The 19,798-nt window shown below is 40.0% G+C and overlaps 1 protein-coding gene across 1 annotated transcript; it reads right to left on the minus strand.

Moving 5' to 3' along the window:
• Positions 1 to 2,774: 2,774 nt before the first annotated feature.
• On the minus strand, positions 2,775 to 10,511 carry KRT39 (keratin 39). The gene is made up of 7 exons (XM_004608761.2): positions 10,044 to 10,511; positions 9,133 to 9,215; positions 8,152 to 8,308; positions 7,356 to 7,517; positions 7,127 to 7,252; positions 4,931 to 5,151; positions 2,775 to 3,036 (listed from the first exon to the last, which is right to left on the minus strand). Exons 1-7 carry the CDS (start codon positions 10,509 to 10,511, stop codon positions 2,775 to 2,777), a joined length of 1,479 nt encoding a protein of 492 aa, XP_004608818.1.
• Between the last annotated feature and the right edge of the window lie 9,287 nt (positions 10,512 to 19,798).

Consider the following 19,798-nt stretch of genomic DNA (forward strand, 5'->3'; position numbering starts at 1 on the left):
TAACTATTCACATTTATTGAGTATGTGCTAATTTTCAGACCTTCTTACCAGTGCTTTCACATTTCCCATTTGTTTAATTCTTCCAATGATCTGATGGTCGGGACTACTCTTCCCATTTCACAGATGGGCAAAGCCAGGCCCAGAAAGATTTGATAACCAGCTTGAGATGGCACTGGAAAACAGAGCTGGTATCCAAACTCTGTTTCCTGGTTCATAGATGTCTTTTGAAATGTGATCAAATTATGTTTTAATGAAATCCTCCTGTGTCTCTTCATCAATCCTTAGCCTACCCTAGCTGCAGGCTTATTTAATACAGAGGGAGTTAAACAGTGTAAAATAATCTGTTCAACTCCCGCCTGTAGCTGTACAAAAAGCTGATTAAGCTTCCTGGTAAAATTTCAGACGTAGGGAAGTTAAAAGACTTGACCCTTCACTTAGGATGTCCAGTAGATGGTTTCATATTTCCCTATATAGAAAAGATATTTAAACCTCTGTAAACCCTTGAGAGGTCAAACTCCTTCCTCATCATGATGCTTGCAACTTATCTTTATCGTGGGAAGCACTGGAACCTCCTTTGCTTTGCCCTGAATGGAAGGAAGAGGTCCTATTTCTGGAATAAATTATGAAGGTTGTTACTGCATCAGCCCATAAGTAGTCTGAGTCCAGTGAATGTTGGAATCCGACTACAGCATTGGTTGTACAGCTTTGACTTCTCGTTGGTTTCCTAGTTTATGTAGATGGCATACGTGGGATTTTCTGAAGTTCAGAAATAAAGGAAGAAGGTAGGAAAAAACAATCTGACTGGCCTTTAATTCCAGAAACAAAATCTCATTCTGCCTAGCATTTTTCAGTTTCCAAGACCCTTTCTCCACTATTATCCCATTCAACCCTTCCAGTTGAGTGCTGGCATGACTTACATCGTCATGTTCCTTTCACTCACCATCACTCGCAGAGACTATGTTGAGCCAGTCATGGAGTTACTTCATCTAATCCCAGATTCTTTCCACGTTAGCATCTTCCTGTCCGGGAAAGACTGTTACCAGGAAACTAGATGCATCTCAGCACTGATCAGAGAAGTCTGGGCAGTCAGGTAAGAGAGAAACTATTGATAGAAAAGAGCTCCTTCAGGGTGTTCTGCATTCCACTTGCAGGGTGTAAGTTGCTACTTATCTGGAGGAAGTGGATTGCTGAGCTGAGTTGAACAATTAACTTAGCTTTAGTCTTTGATGTGGGCATTAGTCCTCAGCTGATACCTGAAACATACCCTAAACTTTACAAGTGTCTGATTGAGCAGGTTGTGGGCTTGATCATGGGCAAGCTTGTTCTATTTCTATCCTCCATTCGTTCACAAGCTAAACAAGTGGGGGACTCCAGACTCATGACTGTATAAGTACACTCACGAGGAAAGAATTTTAACCTGAGACAATAATGATGCGATTAGGTCTAGGACTGGAGCGAAAAGCAAAGCTGATATAAAAATAACTTTGGGGCAGTGTTTTTCCATGAACAAAGTAGCATGACATAAACAGTTTCATTTGATCTTCAGAAGAATCCTGTGAAGTAGGCATGCTCCTTCTTTAACAAATTAGGAAATTAAATTGGATGAAAGCTAAATATTTTGCCCAGGTAGTCACATTTAGGAGGTAGAAAAGTTCAATCTTCAGTCCTTTTGAATTTACTGTGTCTGATTTGGAATTACTTTGCTAAAGGCTGGAAATTTCCAATAATTTTTGTAGAGAATGACTCAAACACCCTATTCCAACCTGTGAGAAGCGAGGGAGCTATGAGAAGCTCTGACCATTGCTGGTGTGTAAATGACCTCTTCTTCAGTGAGAAATTGGAGTTCTTCAATGGAAGCAAAGGAGGTTGCCTTGAACTTGCAAGCCACAATGAATAGATGATTTTGGAGGGTACAAGTTGTGAATATCCTGTTCATTTCTCCCTGATGGATAGATCGGAGTTATTTTGATTTTTGTTTATCAATTCCAGATAGATGAAGGAGCAGGATTATAGATAGAGTTTCAGCAACATGTTCTTTTCAAACCATCATCAGTCCCTGGAGATCAGAAAGAGAAATATCGCACATTTAAATAAAAATAAATAAAATTTCTTAAAATGCTCTGAATTAACTCCCCACAATTATTACATGAAAATATTTGGAGAGCCCAAACGCTTCATCAAACTTTGGAATATAGTGTGAGCATCCTTAAAAATATCTTGGGGAAGGTGAAGTAGGTGAGTGTGAATAAAATAACTCAGACAACAGGACTTATACTTGTGACTATCCATTCCAGAAACTAAATCAGAAAGATATTTCCTTTGTCCATGCTGCTCCCTGATAGAATTTTTTTCTATACTCCAAGAAGGAGCTTGGAAGGTTTTAGATTTTTCACTTTTATGTTCCACAGCCAAAAACAATCCTAGAACTTGTCTGACTGGCTCCAACGAGGAATGTAAGTAAACAAGATCTGAGTAAACAGAAGAGAAACCTGCCCATCATCTGTCATTTAATGTAGGTCACCTTCCTGGGCACTTAGAAGTCACCGCCTGTCCCTTTGATAAACATGCAATACGCTTCCAGAGAAATATCATTTGTTATTATGTTGACATCAGTAACTTAGGGGAGGAGCAGAATGAAAGATTTTCTATCTAGCCACGGAGACCCACTGTATTAGTAAGAAACTAAGTACCTTAAGGGACTGGGGAGTTCTTAAACCTTTCTGCAGGAACAAGTATTGGCCTCTTTCATGCATGAGGGTCATCACCTTGGGATGTTAGACTTTGGCAGATCGAATGATGTAGCACGGCTGCACATGCTCGTGAGAAGAGATGACTATTCCATCCTGGATCTCCTCAGTGATGGTGCAGATTTTAACCAGTAACCGGGACAGGGCTCCATAGGCACAGGAGGGCTCGCACATACCACGGGGGGCTGGAACTGATGTATTAACAGGGGCTGTGCACTCCATGACTCTGGCCTTACTGTGCATGCAAGTGGGAGGCTCGCATTTGGTGGCACACGGATTACAGGGGAGCCTAGGAAACAACAGTAACAGCAACAGCAAACAACAACATAATTTTACCAGTCATAGAGGGAAGGGAACATACCTTTGGGGAAAAAAATGATGGTAGTGATCTTTTCAACAGGTATCCCTCCAGACAAGTACTTAGACAAATGCTTACTCATGTACATTATGGAAGAAAATGAATCAGAACAGAGTAATGGGAAAGCAGCAGGTTAGGCGTAGCAATATTAGATTATGTAAACTGCCATTATAGTCAAGACCATAGCGTTATGGAGGAGTACCATGCCAGGAGTCAAAGACTGGGAGGAACCCTATTGTCATTGATCAGATAAATGGCTGGCCACTTCGGTCTGTTAACCCTCTGAAGCTTTAGTTCTTCATCCTAGGATGATACAGTGAGAATTATACTCACAGGATCAATCGTGATGGGAACCAGTTTAGGGGATTAAAATTAATATTTGAGGAAAGGAGGATAATGAGATACTTTGCTTATTAGAGAGTCAGTCACAATTCTACTTATGATTTAAATGAAGAGGAGTCCTCAGTTTTTTTTATTTCCTTTTTTTTTTTAAATCTGGAAGTTCCAATGTGCCTAAAACTCCTTAAAGGACTGAAGTTAATTATTTTTCTTGGAAGACTCAAGATATACTGGTTCATAAAGTTTTACAAAAAAGATGTGAACAGGGTTTCACATTCAAAAAATGTGAACAGGATATTTTGTAGAAGCCAGATCTATATAGCAATTATAGCTAAGTTTGGGTGTTAGTTTGATTGCTTCTGTCCCTGGTGGGCTGCTTGCCATATTATCTTTTTAAACATGCAATTTTGATAAGAAAGACAGAAACAAATGTGCACAGTAAGGAGCAAGTGGCTGGGGCAGGTCTAGGAGTTTCATCCCGAGTAGAGAGTTTCTCCAAAGGAAGCAGAATTTGCCATTTTATCTCACAAAAAATCCAAATTCAATGGACTTCCCACGAAGTCATGAGGAGGTGTTGATTTGTAAGTCATCAGGAATAGTCATTATTGGGGAATACCATTTTTCCCTCTAGTAACCTTTTGGACGAGCTTCACTCATGAAGGGACCAGCAGAGGAACCAAGGTGTGCGGGACCCGGGACTACAAGCCTGCTCAGATTGGGACTGTGCCTTCTCCACCCAGATCCCCCATTTTCCAGTAGCTTGGCAGCCACACCCACAAACTGCCCCTGGCCCCATGTAATCCCACCAACAGCTAACAGCCACAGACTATAAGACCAAGTCCCCAGAAGACATCTAATAGCCTTGTTCTCCCTCTTGGAGAACCTGACAAGCTACCAAGAGTCTATTGCCTGCACAGGAGAGCCTTGCAAACTCCCCATGGTGTATTCATATCTCAAATACAGTAAAATATATATACATACCTCTCGGAGAGCCTGGCAAGCTACCGAGAGTATCCTGCCCTCACGGCAGAGCCTGGCAAGCTACCCATGGTGTATTCGATATGCCAAAAACAGTAACGATAGGTCTCATTCCCCTGACCCTGAAAGCGCCTCCAATAGTTGGGAAAAACAAGTAAGGAGAGGCTGCTAAAATCTCAGGGCTGAGTGTAATAGAGATGTTACTGGTGCCCACTTGAGTAAATCGATGAACATCGGGATGACAGTGATCCAGTGACAGTAACGTTTAAAACTCTAAGACACTAAAGAAACTCTCAGGTATTGACTTCCCGTTGGCGCTTCAGAATAGTTCAGTTTAGCTAATCCCTCTAAGCTGGTCTGGGTGGTCTTCACACAGCTTGAAAAAGTGTAGAGACCTTTTCATCTAATTCACCATCACCAGAGAGATCAAACTCCGTGTGACCTTTGCCATAGCAATACATACGTGTGTGCGAACTTCTTTCTCATGGAAGCTTTCAATTTTACATACTTGCCATCCGAGTTCTCCAGAAGGCTGCGGTATGTGGCAATCTCACACTCCAGCCGTGACTTGACATCCAGCAGAATCTCATACTCTTGGTTCTCTCTTTCCAGGGAACACCGGATCTCTGCCAACTGAGCCTCCAAGTTGTCAATAAGGCACTGGAACTGGGCCAGCAGGCCTGTGTAGTGGGCCTCTGTCTCAGTCAGGATGCATTCCTGGGAATCTCTCTACCGTGGGGGAGGAAAGTAGAATCTATAATAATTATCCATTTATTTATTTATTTGCTTTTTGGGTCACACCCGGCAGTGCACAGGGGTCACTCCTTGCTCTGCACTCAGGAACCACCCCTGCGGTGCTCAGGGGACCATATGGGATACTGGGAACTGAACCCGGGTTGGCCACATGCAAAGCAAATGCCCTACCCACTGTGCTATTACTCCAGCTCCTCATTATCCCTTTAGACTCAGTTCACTGTTTAACTGAATCATTTTGAACAATGGATTCCTTGTGACATGTACTAATGAGTCTTCAATCCCTCTTATTACCTCCTCACCAAATAAATCTGAAAATAATATCAACAACTATGCTAAAGCATGCTTCTTTTTATCCTCTTTATTTTTTACCTCTCTTTAAATGTTCACTTCTTCTCCTCTTTCTTAATCTGATAATCCCCTACTACACTTTCTTGCCTATGAGAGAAAAATAATTCCCAAGTATTCAAATCCAGACATTAAAAACTCATTAGCATGACTCTTCATCCTTAAGTTATATCTTAAGTTGGAAAAGAGTAATAATGCTCAGACATCAACAATTCCCAAATTAATTTCTTTAGAGGTATGATATGAAACTTGAACTCCAGTGATTAAAGTTTTTCCTAATCTACCATTTTGTAAGTTTATGACTATGGCTAATTTTCATAAAAATTATGAAGTTTTATAATTTTCCCAGTATTTTGTTGGAGAGAAAATGAGATTCAAGAGGTTAAATTAATCAGTCACATGCCCACCTGGGGCAAAACCAGTTTGGGGACAATATCTTTCTAATATTATTTAGATTCACTGTCACTGTCATTGTCATCCCATTGCTCATCGATTTGCTCGAGCGGGTATCAGTAACATTTCTATGTGAGACTTCTTGTTACTGTTTCTGGCATATCGAATATGCCAGGTAGCTTGCCAGGCTCTGCTGTGTGGACGAGATACTCTCGGTAGCTTGCTGGGCTCTCCGAGGAATTGAACCTGGGTCTGTCGTGTGCAAGGCGAACACCTTCCCTGCTGGAGTGATAGGGTGTTTGCCTTGTACGCGACTGATCCGGGTTCGATTCCTCCACCCCTCTCGGAAAGCCTGGCAAGCTACCAAGAATATCTTGCAGCAAGAGAGATCACATTATTTAGATTAGAGTATTTAAATAATTTCCTATTTTAGAGAGGCAGTACAATGAGATGGAAAAGACTTAGGAACCTAAATTCCTGCTTGTGTGTGTGTGTGTGTGTGTGTGATTTTTGACAGTTGTTTGAAGTCTCAGGACCTAGATGAGATGAAATTCCTCATTGGATTTGGCTTGAGAAAGTCACCTGATTTCTGAGAGTCATCTGAAATTGACTTAATAATTATGCCTTATTCCTTATAATATGTTAGAAATATGTACTATTTAGTTTGTAAAAATACTTTGCACATAATAAAAGGCTCTCAGAGTTTCCCAAGGGGCAATCCATGGAACATTGCTGCTATCAGATGCTCTTTAAAAAAGGGATTCACAGCCAAATAAGCTTTGGAATGCACCACATATTCCATTCTTGGAATTCATGGTATAGCTCATCTCATTAAAAGAGCCGCAGGAAGGCCTATTATTTAAACAGACTTCTTATTGGATCACATTTTAATTTTAATTTTTTTGCTTTTTGGGGCTACACCCAGTGATGCTCAGGGGTTACTGCTGGCTCCGCACTTAGGAATGACTCCTGGCAGTGCTTGGGCTCATATGGGATGCTTGGGATTGATGCCTGGCTGAGTGCAAAGCAAATGCCCTACCCACTGTACTATTTCTCTGGCCCCACAATTCCTTTTTTATTTTTTTATCTCTACTTTAGCAAATAGAGGAACTTTTGTTTTGAGGGACCCAATTTAGGAAACATTGCAACACAATGGTTTCAGGCCTAATGCCATCCTGGCTTTACCAGGTGAGAGGTGCTTGTTAAGTACCATTTGGTGCTGGGCCTGCAATTCAACCTCCAGAGTGTTCTTGGTGCGTCTCAGCTCCATGATCTCCTTTTGGCAGCTCTGCTGCTCTTGAGAGTTTGTGTCTATCTGCAGCTTCAGCGCCTCCATCTGAAACATAGTCAAGGTCCATAGCTGTTATGCTGGAACATGTGACTGATTTAAGAGTCCCTGAAACACAATGCCAGTGATTGGTTGTGTCTTTTCTTCCCACCTGCATGTTGAACCATTGTTCCACATCTTTACGATTTGTTTCCATGATAGACTCATACTGACATCTCATTTCTTGGAGAACACGGTTTAGGTCAACAGAAGGAGCAGCGGTCACTTCAATGTTGAGTCTGTGTCCCAGCTGACTCTGTAAGGAAGCGATTTCCTATGGAAGGGAAAAAATTATAAGTCACTTGGTGATAAAGAAAAAAAATACAGATGGTGTTCTTGTTTTAATCTAGCTGAGATATTCTAATTGCTTTTGAAATAAAGCCCCCAACAAGGAAATGCATGATATACTATTGAGTCACTCTAAAATGATTTCATGCTGTTTCAGATCTGACTAATGTATTCAAATATGTCCAAAATGAGATGAAATCCAGTAGCAGGTTCAGGATTTTAAGGAATGTGTATCACTCCAGTGTTGGTAATGAGGGAAGCTTCAGAGACAAATTTATCATGGGTCACCTTAGTCTCTATGATGTCAACAATATTGGCTTATAGACACAGTGAAGAAATCTGTGTAGGGATGCCTACAAAAAATATGAGAAACTTGTAAGGACAGAAAAATCGGGCTACTTCCTCTGCTAGAAAATGTGTTGATGATAATAAGGACTTCAAATACTGTATTAGAGTCAGTGAAACCTTGGGAATAGACATAGGTATTATCAGGGCTAACAAACAAACAAACTCAAACTGTACTGCCAAGTGGGGACCTTCTTTGTAAAGGTTAGTACAGAGGAACTTAGAAGTTTTCTAGAGACTTCGCTCATAGTGACTCTCTTAATCTTTTTTCTAACCTTTTCATGGTTGGTCTTGAGGCAGAGGAGCTCCTCCTTCAGGGACTGGACTCGTGTCTCGAGGTCAGCCTTTCCCAGGGTGAGAATATCCAGGATTTGCTTTAAGCTGTTGGCATCTGCCTCTGCCAGCTGGCGTTGGGACAGCTCAGCTTGGTATCTTTAAAAATCAATATGACAAGAAATACAGCAAAAGGTAGACTGTGTGAATCAAGTCAACTAAAGCTCCCTTTCGTTTTTCCCTCCTTTACTGTGTTTCAGTATGGAACTTTGTTCTTTTCAGAGGTACAACCATGTTATAAATATCATTATTTAAATATTACCTCTAAACTCGTTTGTTAGAATGCTGCTGCTTTTTTTGGGGGGATGGAAGGGTGAAGCTACACCTGGTGGTGTTCAGAGCTTATTCCAGGCTCCATTTAGGGATTATCCTTTGTGGGGCTTTAAGAACCATACAGGGTGCTGAGAATTGAACCCGGGTCATCCACCAGTTAGGACAAGCACCTTAACTGTCGCACTATCTCTCCAGCTCCTACATTTTTGTTTTTGAGATGAAAAGGATAATTTCTTCCTCTGTTTCTAGACCAAATGCTTGGATGTTAAATTGAACTAGGACCTAGAAAACTTGGGTCCAAGCTTTGACCCTATCTTGTACGACTTATATATCTTTAGAAAAGTATGTGAAACCCATGAAACCACAATTTTATCACATTAAATGGAGTAACAATATATCAGCTCTATTTAGTTGGCTAAACCCTTGTGCAGGTAATCAGACGGGTTCATATGTTAGAAATTATATATAAGGTTTGCTTTTTAGTAGTTATAAACCAGAATCACTTATTGACTATGCAGAATATAGTCAATAGACTGGGCTAGAGCATATGATAGAGAGGAGATTAGTAGATGTGGGGAGAATAGGTTGAGTTGTGTATCCTTGGAGGCAGAGTGAATTCTTTCATGAATGACAGCCTTGAGTGGTCTTACTTGGCTCTCAAGTCATCCGCAGTCAGTTTGGAATTGTCAATTTGTGAAACCAGTCTGGAATTCTCAGCCTTGGTACACAAGATCTAGAATGAAGAAATTGTACAAAAAAATAAAACAAACACCAAGATATCTTTCTTTAAAAATCAATAGACTTGTGTGTGTTTCAATTAACAGGGGAACGCTAACCTGGTTTCTCATTGCTATGCTTCAGAAACTTGGAAATTGTCAGAATCTGGAGTTTTTGTTTTTTGAAATTTCACAAAAATCACAATAGAAGTCATTGTTTACTGTTAAAATAAAGATCCACCCTAAATTTGTAATAACATGCCACAATACTCTAGAATACAAATGCCATGAGAATAGAGACTCCCTAGTTTATTAATATTTTTCCAAGAGTTTAGAATAACGTTTGGTGCACTGTTGCTGGTACTCAGTAAATAAAAGTGAGTAAATGCAGCTTCTATATCAGCACCATATCACTCTGAATAGGAACTTAAGTTTGATGTCAGAAGAAATGATTCAACCCATTTGGAAATTATAAAATGAGTATCCAAAGGGAAAATAGATGATTGAAAATGGACAAAAACTAAAACTTGCAGGAGCTTATTAAAATTATTTTTATCAGATCCCTGTTTTCTTATTTTTGTTAAAGAAAATGACAGCAACAGGTTATGAACACAATTTGGTCCTGACTTCTCTAACTATAATGACAGAAAATAACTCTGAAAAATGAAAATAGTATAAAGACCAAACACTAGCTGAAGATGACAATTTCCTTCAAGAGCTACCTCATTCTACCAAATATCTTTCAAAGCAAACTAGTAACTTAAACATGTTAAAAGTTAGAGAACAGCAGTTGCCCAGAGAGTGCCAATTCACAACTTGATTCTACAGATTTCTAAGACTCTTACCTTCTGTTGTAGCTCCTCAATAGTTGTGTAGTAGGCCCGGTAATTAGGGCATATAGCAGGGAGCATTTTGTTGCTCTCTTCCTGAATTTTACGCTCCAGTTCTGCATTCTCTTGTTCCAGCATCCGGACTTTACCCAGGTAGTTAGCAAGACGGCTGTTCAAGATTTGCAGGCTCTCTTTCTCATTGCTGTTGATCCCTTCACCACACCAGCCACAATCATCCAGAGAAAGACAGGTAATGAAGTTTCTTACTAAGCAGACAGGGGTGAGACAGAGGCAAGGAGTGGATTGGCATCCTTGACAGGGGAGAGCTCTGCCAACATGGCCAGTGGGTTGGCAGCTGTTGGTTTTGAGAGCACCAGGCTGGCAGCTGGAGTTGGAAGAGAGCATCTCAGAATTTGTAATCCCAGGACAGCTTTTCCGTGGTGTGGATGAAGACATCGTTGTTGCACAGTTCTTGGTATCCATGGTGTGTACCCAGCTTTGGTTTCTCTTAAAGTCTGTGGTCCCCGAGATGGGATAGAAAGCTCAGCTACTGAAGACTGAGTCTAAATTCTACACCTCTTGGCGTTTTCTTCTTTGAAGTGTTTATATAGCCTTTCCTCTAGGGGGTGTCATCGTAGGCAGGATGTTTTCCTTTCTAATGTTTCTATCAAATCCCATAGGAACATCTCATTAGCCTGCTTTTTATTTGCCTGAGAAGAGCAATAACGTGCCTCATAAAAATGTGCATTTAGGCAGTTACTAAGGTATTACCCATCACAACTACTACTTGTCATTGGACTAGAGCTTCACATTATGCCTTCAAAAGGATCTGTCACAGATCCGGCAGCATCCATTATTAAATAGTTGCGAGTATATTATGTCCATTAAGTCCTCGTTGACCTCACCACCTGCATTGAGTGTGACCAGGAAGGAATCTATCCTTCTTTTCCTTTCTTCTGTAGAAAAGGGAAACTATTAATATCCAATAATTACTGGTGAATTTAGAAATCAGAATTTTATTTGGGTTGGCCCAACCAATTCTCCCATTGCATTCTTAGAACATTAAACTGGGATGAATTAAATGGTTCATCTTAAATAAAGTGCCCGATGAGATCACTGCTAAATTTCCTTTTCAGTTTTCCAGATTAGACTGGGCTGCTAACAAGAAATTTTTTGGCAAGAGTCTGGTTAACTTTTGGTTTTCCAAAGCACAGTTGATGTCCTTTCAGTGTTCAGTGTTCATGTATGGTATTACATGAGTTAAGTGTTTGTCAGGGTGTCTGTTTATATGTGCTGTTTAAATATGATCTGTTGCAAGTTATGCATGTTCGTACTGGGGAATACTTATTCAACATTTTCTTAGGAAAATTGTTTGTTTCTGACCCTTTATAGAGGGTCTAGAGAAAAGTTCATCCCTTGTTATTTTCACAGTCTAGAGGCCAGCCGCATACCTTGGCTCATAGTCCCCTCCTATCTTCAAAGTTAGCAATAACCACTCGAGTCTCTATCACAGAGTTTTGCCTGGTACTGATTCTTAATTCCTTTTCTACACTTCAGGACTCCTGTGATTATAATGTGCTAACTCAGATATTCTAAGAAAATATTCCTATTTTAAGGTCAACTGATGTAGTCTAACATATTCAAATGTTCTAGGGTTAGAATGTGAACTATATATATGTATATATATATATATATATATATATATATATATATCACTGTCACTGTATCATTGTCATCTGTTGTTCATCAATTGACTCAAGCAGGTGCCTGTAATATCTCCATTCATCCCAGCCCTGATATTTTAGCAGCCTTTCCTTACTTGTCTTTCCGAACAATTGGAGGCTTCTTTCAGGGTCAGGGGAATGAGACCTGTTATTGTTGCTGTTTTTGGCATACCAAATAGACCATGGGGAGTTTGCCAGGCTCTGCCGATATATATTATATATATATACACACACATATATAAATTATATATATAAATACTGAGTATGGCTTGAACATAAAAAGATTAAAAATTAAACTGAAAAAATATTCACTCTTCTAAAATTTTCCCATGTCTATATATTTATTTAATTTATATACCAATAAATTTATTGAGATCCTCTTAAATGATTTTCTTCAACTAATCAGAATAATGCTGGAGATTTGTGAGAAAAATAAGACTAGCCAGGAAAGTGATGAAAAAGTCACTAGAAGACTAGTTTTTAAAACACATTAGCATGTATTTTGAAATGGAAATAACAGTGTAGTATTGATGCATGAATAGCCAAAGAGGCCAATGTCAGAATAAAAGAAGTTTTGGGGCCAGAGAGATAATACAGTAGGTTAGACCTTGCCTTGCTTTTGATTTTTCATCGATTTGCTCGAGCGGGCATCAGTAACATCTCCATTGTGAGACTTGTTGTTTCTGTTTTTGGCATATTGAATACGTCATGGGTAGCTTACCAGGTTCTGCTGTGCAGGCAGGATACTCTCCGTAGCTTGCCAGGATCTCTGAGAGGGACGGAGGAATCAAACCTGGGTGGACCACGTGCAAGGCAAATGCCCTACCGCTGTGCTATCCATGGTAGTCCAGCACTGTAAGCATAAAACAATAACATTTATACTATTGTAAGCCAAGCCACCTCAGTAACACGTTTAGTGCAAAGAAAAAAGTATGTTGAATCGAAAAAGTTAGACACAAAAGAGTGTGGTGTGATTACATTTCAATTAATTCTGATAACTGGCAAAACTCATCTGGTATTAGAATGGGGAAGTGGGCAGGTGGTTTCCTTCTAATGGGGGAGATATGTTGGCCAAGGGAGGAGAAGGGGGTCCATTCAGGTTGGTATTTTACATCTTTTTTTGTTTGTTTGTTTGTTTGTTTTTTAATTTAAATTTTATTGAATCACCATGTGGAGGGTTACAAAGTTCTCATGATTATGTCAGTTATACAGTACTCAAACACCCTTCCCTTCACCCGTGCCCATATTCCATCACCAACCACCCCATTATACCTCCCGCCCCCTCCCACCCCCCCAGTCCCCGCCCTTGTAAGTGATAAGTTTCACTTCGTTTACGCTTTATCTTGGTTACAGTCCATGTTTCAACACATAATTCACTATTGTTGCTAGGGTTTCCCCCCAAAAAAGAGAATACAGTCCCACTGTCAAGGAAGCATTTGATGGCTCTCCATTGCTGAGAATGTAGAGATATTAAGTCCCGCTGTTTGTTACATAACTTTTCTATTTTTTTCCCCCCTCGTCCCGCGCCACCGAGATCATGCCTGTTTAGTAATCACCACGCTGCCTGACAAAGGGAAAACCAACCAAAAGAGATGGTTATTTCTCGTCATCAGCCGGCGTGGGGCTCTAGCTTAGTTGATAGTCTGGTATAATGTCTGCAAGCAGTTTCTGGAACCAAAAGTAATACGCTGGTATCGGCCCCGGCTCGAGATTCCACCAGCGTCCCACTGTTCCAAGTACATAATAATTTATTCCCTTGCATCCGGTTCCCACGCCACCAGGTCCGTGTCAGCTTAATGGACATCATACTATGGTTAACGCCACACCGCGTTTTTTCCCGAGAAAGAAGGATATTTCTTCTCAGCCGGCGTGGGGATATGGCTTAGTTCAGTCTATAGAGATGGCTACCACTTTGGTGGCCTTCAATATTTCAGCAAAAGACTTACTATTCTTGTTAGGATTTCCCACCAAAGTCCGACCCGTTAAAGTCCAGGGAAAATTCTGCCTAAAATTCTATCGCTACAATCTTTTACCCTTTAACAAAAAACTTAGTACTATTGTTTGGAGTTTCCCCCCCACGTTAAGCCCTGCCAAAAAGGAACATTTACACGTTGCTGACAATCAAGAGATATTAGGTCGCGCGGCTGCTATCGCAGCCGCGCGGTTTTGGATTTCTATATGAAGTCCAAGGAAAATTCTTTTGGTAATTGCATTGCTCGCTGGCAGCGCCTGGGCCAGAAGCTCCCAGCACACAGTTTGGAGGCATTTTGGGGGCGCTGCTCATGTCCAAAGTGGTTCAGTTGCCTCCGGGGTCGATCTCGCGCGGGGCCGCAAAGGAGCGTCCCCACATGGCTCTCTGCTTAAATGTCGGTATTTTACATCTTGATATTCTATTCTACATCTTATCTGGTTAGCAATGATAAGAATTCATATTTTTCAGGGATTGAGAGAAACTACAGAGGTTTAGACACATGTCTTGCTGTGGTCAATTCCCTGTTCCATCCCTGGCACTATGTATGGTCTCCTGAGTACCACTAACAGTAACCTCAAGTCAGTGTAAGTGCTCAGTGGTAAGTCCTGAGCACAGTTTTGTGAGCACCATCCCCCCAAAAATAATTTATTTTTCAATTTTTATATTACTGAGCATTTTCATTGGGTACATTTTATTGTGCTTATTTTATATCTCAATAAAGTATCATTAACCTAAGAAATAAAGATCTGATTTGGCCATGAGTTTATATGTTTATTACCTTTTATATATTTACATTTCAAATAGATTGAAGATTCATTTGTGAAACACAGAAAAGGTAAAGAAAACAGAAATTTATTTTTATATATTCAGAATGAGGATGACCTTTATAACCGTGCAATAAATGACAGGACCATAAAAATTTGATCAATTTGACCCCATAGAACTCTAGTATTTGAAACAATCCCCAGTGTTTTAAAAATATGTGCAAAAGAAGACTGGTTAGAAATCTTTTTTAAATTGTAAAAGTGGAATTCCTTCTACTACAGAACTATAAGTTTTCCTTTAAAGAAAAGTTTCGCATGCATTTCACAACTTGGACATATCACTTTCAGAATCAGAACCAGCTTAGAAAAGCATTGAGGGTTCCACTTTTACACACCTCTCTCCATTTTATGATGTTCCTTTCTTCTCGTGTTTCAGGCAGAGTCACGTCTTGCTGAGGCCGATAGCTCTGGAATTCCCCTTGGATTGCTCAGAGCAACATTTCACAAGTGATTCTCCCCTTATCTGGTTAGTGTACAACTTCTTTACAGTTTCATTGATTTTTTTCTCTCCCAGAGTTGTATCTGTTGCCTGATTCGAATGTAGCTCTTACCCCCCTTGAAGGCCTTTCTTCTAGGAAAGCAATATATATTTTTTCCTTTTGTTACAAACCTTTCTATACTCGGTGGGTCCCAGTGATTTGCCCTTTTCTACCATTAGCTTATTTGTCAATTTTTGGCAATTTGGCTTTCCTGTAACCCTTCTACTCCAGACTTTCTACTAGAATCTTTAACTACTCACTGTTTTCTTGGGTATTTTTAATACTTCCTGCAGAGCAGCATGCAAATTCTTTTTTTGTTTTAAGTTTATTTATTTATTTATTTATTATTTATTTTGGGTCACACCTGGCAGTGCTGAGGTTGCTGCTGTCTCTTCACTCTGAAATTACTCCTGGAAGTGCTCTGGGACCATATGGGATGCCAGGGATTGTACCCGGGTTGGCCCCAAGCAAGGCAAATGCCCTACTCATTGCACTATTTCTCCAGGCCCGTGCAAATTCTTTTTTTTATTGTTCAAATTTTTATTGAATCACCATGTGGAAAGTTACAGAGCTTTCAGGCTTAAGTCTCAGTTATACAATGCTGAACACCCATCCCTTCACCAGTGCACAATATTCCACCACCAGGAACCCCAGTATACCTCATCCCCACCCCCACCCCACCCCCACCTGTTTCACTTTACTTTGATTACATTCACTATTTCAACAAAAAACTCACTATTATTGTTTGGAGTTTTCCCCCCAAAGTCAGACCTGTTGAAAACGAACCATTTGATAATTTGTTTTCCATTGCTGACAATGAAGAGATGAGGTTTTGGATTTCTGTATTTTAGTAACTAAGTTCCAGGGAAATTTCTGCCAGAAATTGCATCACTGCAAGCTTGTACCTCCCTTTTGTGGTGCTCATAAAATGGAAAAGCCGAGAGAGAAAAACCCTTCCCCTCCTGGTACAGCATGGATCAGTGGCTCAGTTCACAGTCTAGAGACATTTCTGCAAGAAGCTGCTGGTGCCCAGAGTAGTTTAGCTGGCCTCTGGGATCATGCTCGTGCAGCAGCGGAAAAGGCCCGTGCAAATTCTTGATTGCCTGGTGATTAAGAGTCTCAATAATCTTCATGCTGGTTGGTTGGTTCGTTGGTTGGTTACTCCTGGCTCTGCAAATTAGGAATTACCCCTAGGAGTGCTTGGGGGACCATGTGGGATACTGGGATGGAACCAGGGTACGCCATGTGCAGGGTAAGCGGTAAGCGCCCTACCTGCTGTACTATAGCTCTCATACCACGGTCTCTATAATCTTGACTCTTGCTTTCCCTCTTAAGCCAGGACCTGTCACCTCCACAGTCGTGCCTAGTAGAATCCCTTTCCATTCCTTGTCTCTTTCCCTGAAGATTTATTCTTGGAGCACGTGCTGCCTTTCCATATCACCAATGTCTCCTAGGTGTTTCCTGCCTGGTATTTGGTTCTTGTCTCCTCTGACATCCTTTTGCCTCTGGCAGTGCAGTTTGGCCTGGTGTAACTGGGTCTTTAACTTCCAGTTCAAAACTCTTAGGCAGCCGCAAGTCTCTTTTCTGCCCCAGTAGTGGAGAAGACAGCAATTTGCAGCCACTGCAGCTACAAGCAACTTCTTTTCCATTTTGTCTCTTTTTCTGTTTCCTTGTTGTTGTTTGGGGGGCACACCTGGCTGTGCTCAGGGCTTACTACTGGGTCTGTGCTCAGAGATCACTCCTGGGGGTGCTGGGTCCTGACTATGTGCAAGACAAGCACTTTCCCTGCTGTATTCTCTCTCTGGCCCCCTCTTGTTTGTTGTTGTTGTTGTTGTTGTGTGTGTGTTTAAAGTGTGATGTCTTAAGAAATCTCATCTGTGAAAGATTAAATCCACACTGTTGCCTGGAAAATAAGCCTGGGGGTGATAGTGAAAAAGAAATCCTTCATTTCTCCTTGCCAACTGCTGCAAAAGAAAAAAAAATACCCTAAATGAATGGTTTGAGGCTCTTCCTGTTCCTGAAGTGAACACATATCATTGGGCTACACTAGCATGTGACAGGGACGAATGGAGATGTTCCTGGTGCACGCTAGAGCAAATCTAAGATTAACAGGACGACAAGTGATACAAGTGAACTGCTGCAAGCAACTTCATTTTAGCTGCCCCTGTGCTACATTTTAAAAATTTCTGAAAATTCCCTGGCTCTTTACCCATTCATAAATCTGCCCCAGACTTGGACTCACAAGAGACTTCGAGATAACAGAACAATATTTGGGCAGATGGTGAAATATTGAAATATCTAACCTCAAAGGTCCTAAATTGACAGTCCCCACCAGCCTAAATGGTTATAAATATGTCTTGTCTTTGCAACACAAATAGGCGCTCGCTTAAAGCTGCAATGAACACTCACGCATGTTTTCAGGGCTTTGTTGTTGCTGTTGTTATTTGTTTGTTTTACTTTTAGTCAACCCATATCCTTTATTGAAAGCAAACTTTTATAGAAAGCATATGGTTGAGTATACTTTTTAATATATTTTAATTTTGGAATTCTTTTCTCTCTCTCTCTCTTTTATTATTATTATTATTTTTTTTTGGCCATTCCCTGTGGTTTTAAGGAGCTAGTTACTCCTGGCTCTGTGCTCAAAGATCATTCCTAGTGGTGCTCAGAGAACCATATACCATGTCAGAGATAAAACCAGGATCTGCAGTGTACAAGATAAAGGCCTTTGCCCCTATATTATCTTTTGAGCCCTGGGTCATGCTTTTTTTTTTTTTTAACCCAATGTTAAATATCTTTTAAGGGGCCAAATTGTATTTAATCCAGAGTCAGAGTGATGATATTGTGGATAGGGCATTTGCCTTGCACACAGCCAAACTGGGTTGGATCCCAAGCACTCCCTATACTCTTTGGAAACTGCCAGGAGTGAATTACTTAGTGCAGAGCCATGAGGAAGCCCTGAGCACCCGTGGTGTGGCCCCCAAACAAACAAAATTATATTTAGTACATTTGTTTTCAGTTATTGATATCATAAAACTTAGTCTGCATTTGATATTATGTTTTTTTCACTGTTTTTAAAATTCTGTTTTCCAATTACTCGAATGTGTTTTGCTCACTGTTTTTTAAATTCTTTTTTTTCCAGTTACTTGAATATGTTTTAGAATTCTACTTTGATCTGTCTATAGTGATTTAAAAGCACAGCATAATTTTAAACAATCTTTAAGTTTTTAAATTATTGCTTTGTTACATGTGCAAACGTATGTGATGATACTGATTTTACACGTATTTCACATTTTTCACTTCAACTAAAATATAGAAATTTACATTTTTTAAAAAATTATAAACATTTAATTATTTCATTTAACATGAGTCATGCTGGAGTTGGTTCAAGAGCTAAGTGATGCCATTGGAGACTCAGACTTTGTATTTTCTTTATCCCCCCTTCTTTATTCTTGTTGAAGCATAAAAAAAAGTATTGTGTCTGTATCTGTGGATGTTTCTGGATTGTAGGTTTCTCCAACTATAATCACGGGTGATAGTGACAAAAAAAACAACTGGGGGACTCTTTTTTTTAAAATTTTTAAAATTTTATTGAATCACCGTGAGATAGTTACAAGCTTTCATGTTTGGGTTACAATCTCACAATGATCAAACACCCATTCCTCCACCAGTGCACATTCCCCACCACCAATATCCCGGGTATACCCCCTCTTTCCCACCCTCCCCCTGCCAACTGGGGAACTTAACTACCATGCGGTTGCTTCAATTCTAAGGTGCTAGTTTGTTTGGATTCTCTTACTCTGCTTCAGTACATTTGTTTCATATGTAATTTCAAGGTTTTTTTCTTTTTTAAATCATACTTAGGTTTGGCATGGAGAAAATGTACACCAACTTGATCTTTCTGGAAGGAGTTTCTCTAACTTGTTTTGAAGTGTATGAGAGCAATTATTCACATACTGCAAATGTTCCCTCACTTATTGATGTAATTTATTCAGACATTAATATTGCAGTCACAAAACAATCTTACAGACTTGTTAGAATTGAAAATGTTTAGATTACATAGAGGTAGTGATTATCACACAACTATGTGCATATCTAACTGTGATTACCACTAAGCGGAAAACCTATAATGAACATTAAAACTGGAAGTTCTTGGAATTACTGACAATGGGTATTTGGGTACAGAACTAGGACTGATTTTATTTTCTTTTTATGTGCATAATTTAAAAATACACATACAATTATCTTCTGTAACATGGCGATTTGCATGGATGAGTTAATCTATTTGTATTTGAGGAGTTAGAACATGGACCTATGCAAAATCAAATTATTGATTTTTTTAAATCAATAATTTTTTAAAACAAGAAGTTTTAAAATTACCAATGCAGAAATTGGCTACAACATTAGCAGTAATAAGCCACACAAAAACTATATTTACCATGCTAAAGGAGTAAAAACCATTTTACTTGGAGATTGGCAGAAAAACTATAGATTCCGAGCATATCACAAGTAAGTAGGGGAGAAAGTAAATGCTAAAGCAGATATATACTTTAGAGAGCAATTTTAGTAAGTTTTGGGAGGCCACACCCAGTGCTAGAAGTACCCTGCAGTGCCAGGGATGAAATCAGGGTCAGTTGCATGCAAGGCAAAAGAGCAGGGTTTGAGAATATGAAAGTCTTGACTTGGGCTCCCAGTGTGGATGCCGACTGCAGTGCCTTCCCCTATTGAGGACTCTGCCACCTTCAAGCCTGCCACCATGCTGCATGTGGAACCT

This window comes from Sorex araneus, chromosome 3 (genome assembly GCF_027595985.1).
Source record: "Sorex araneus isolate mSorAra2 chromosome 3, mSorAra2.pri, whole genome shotgun sequence".
NCBI lineage: Eukaryota > Metazoa > Chordata > Mammalia > Eulipotyphla > Soricidae > Sorex > Sorex araneus.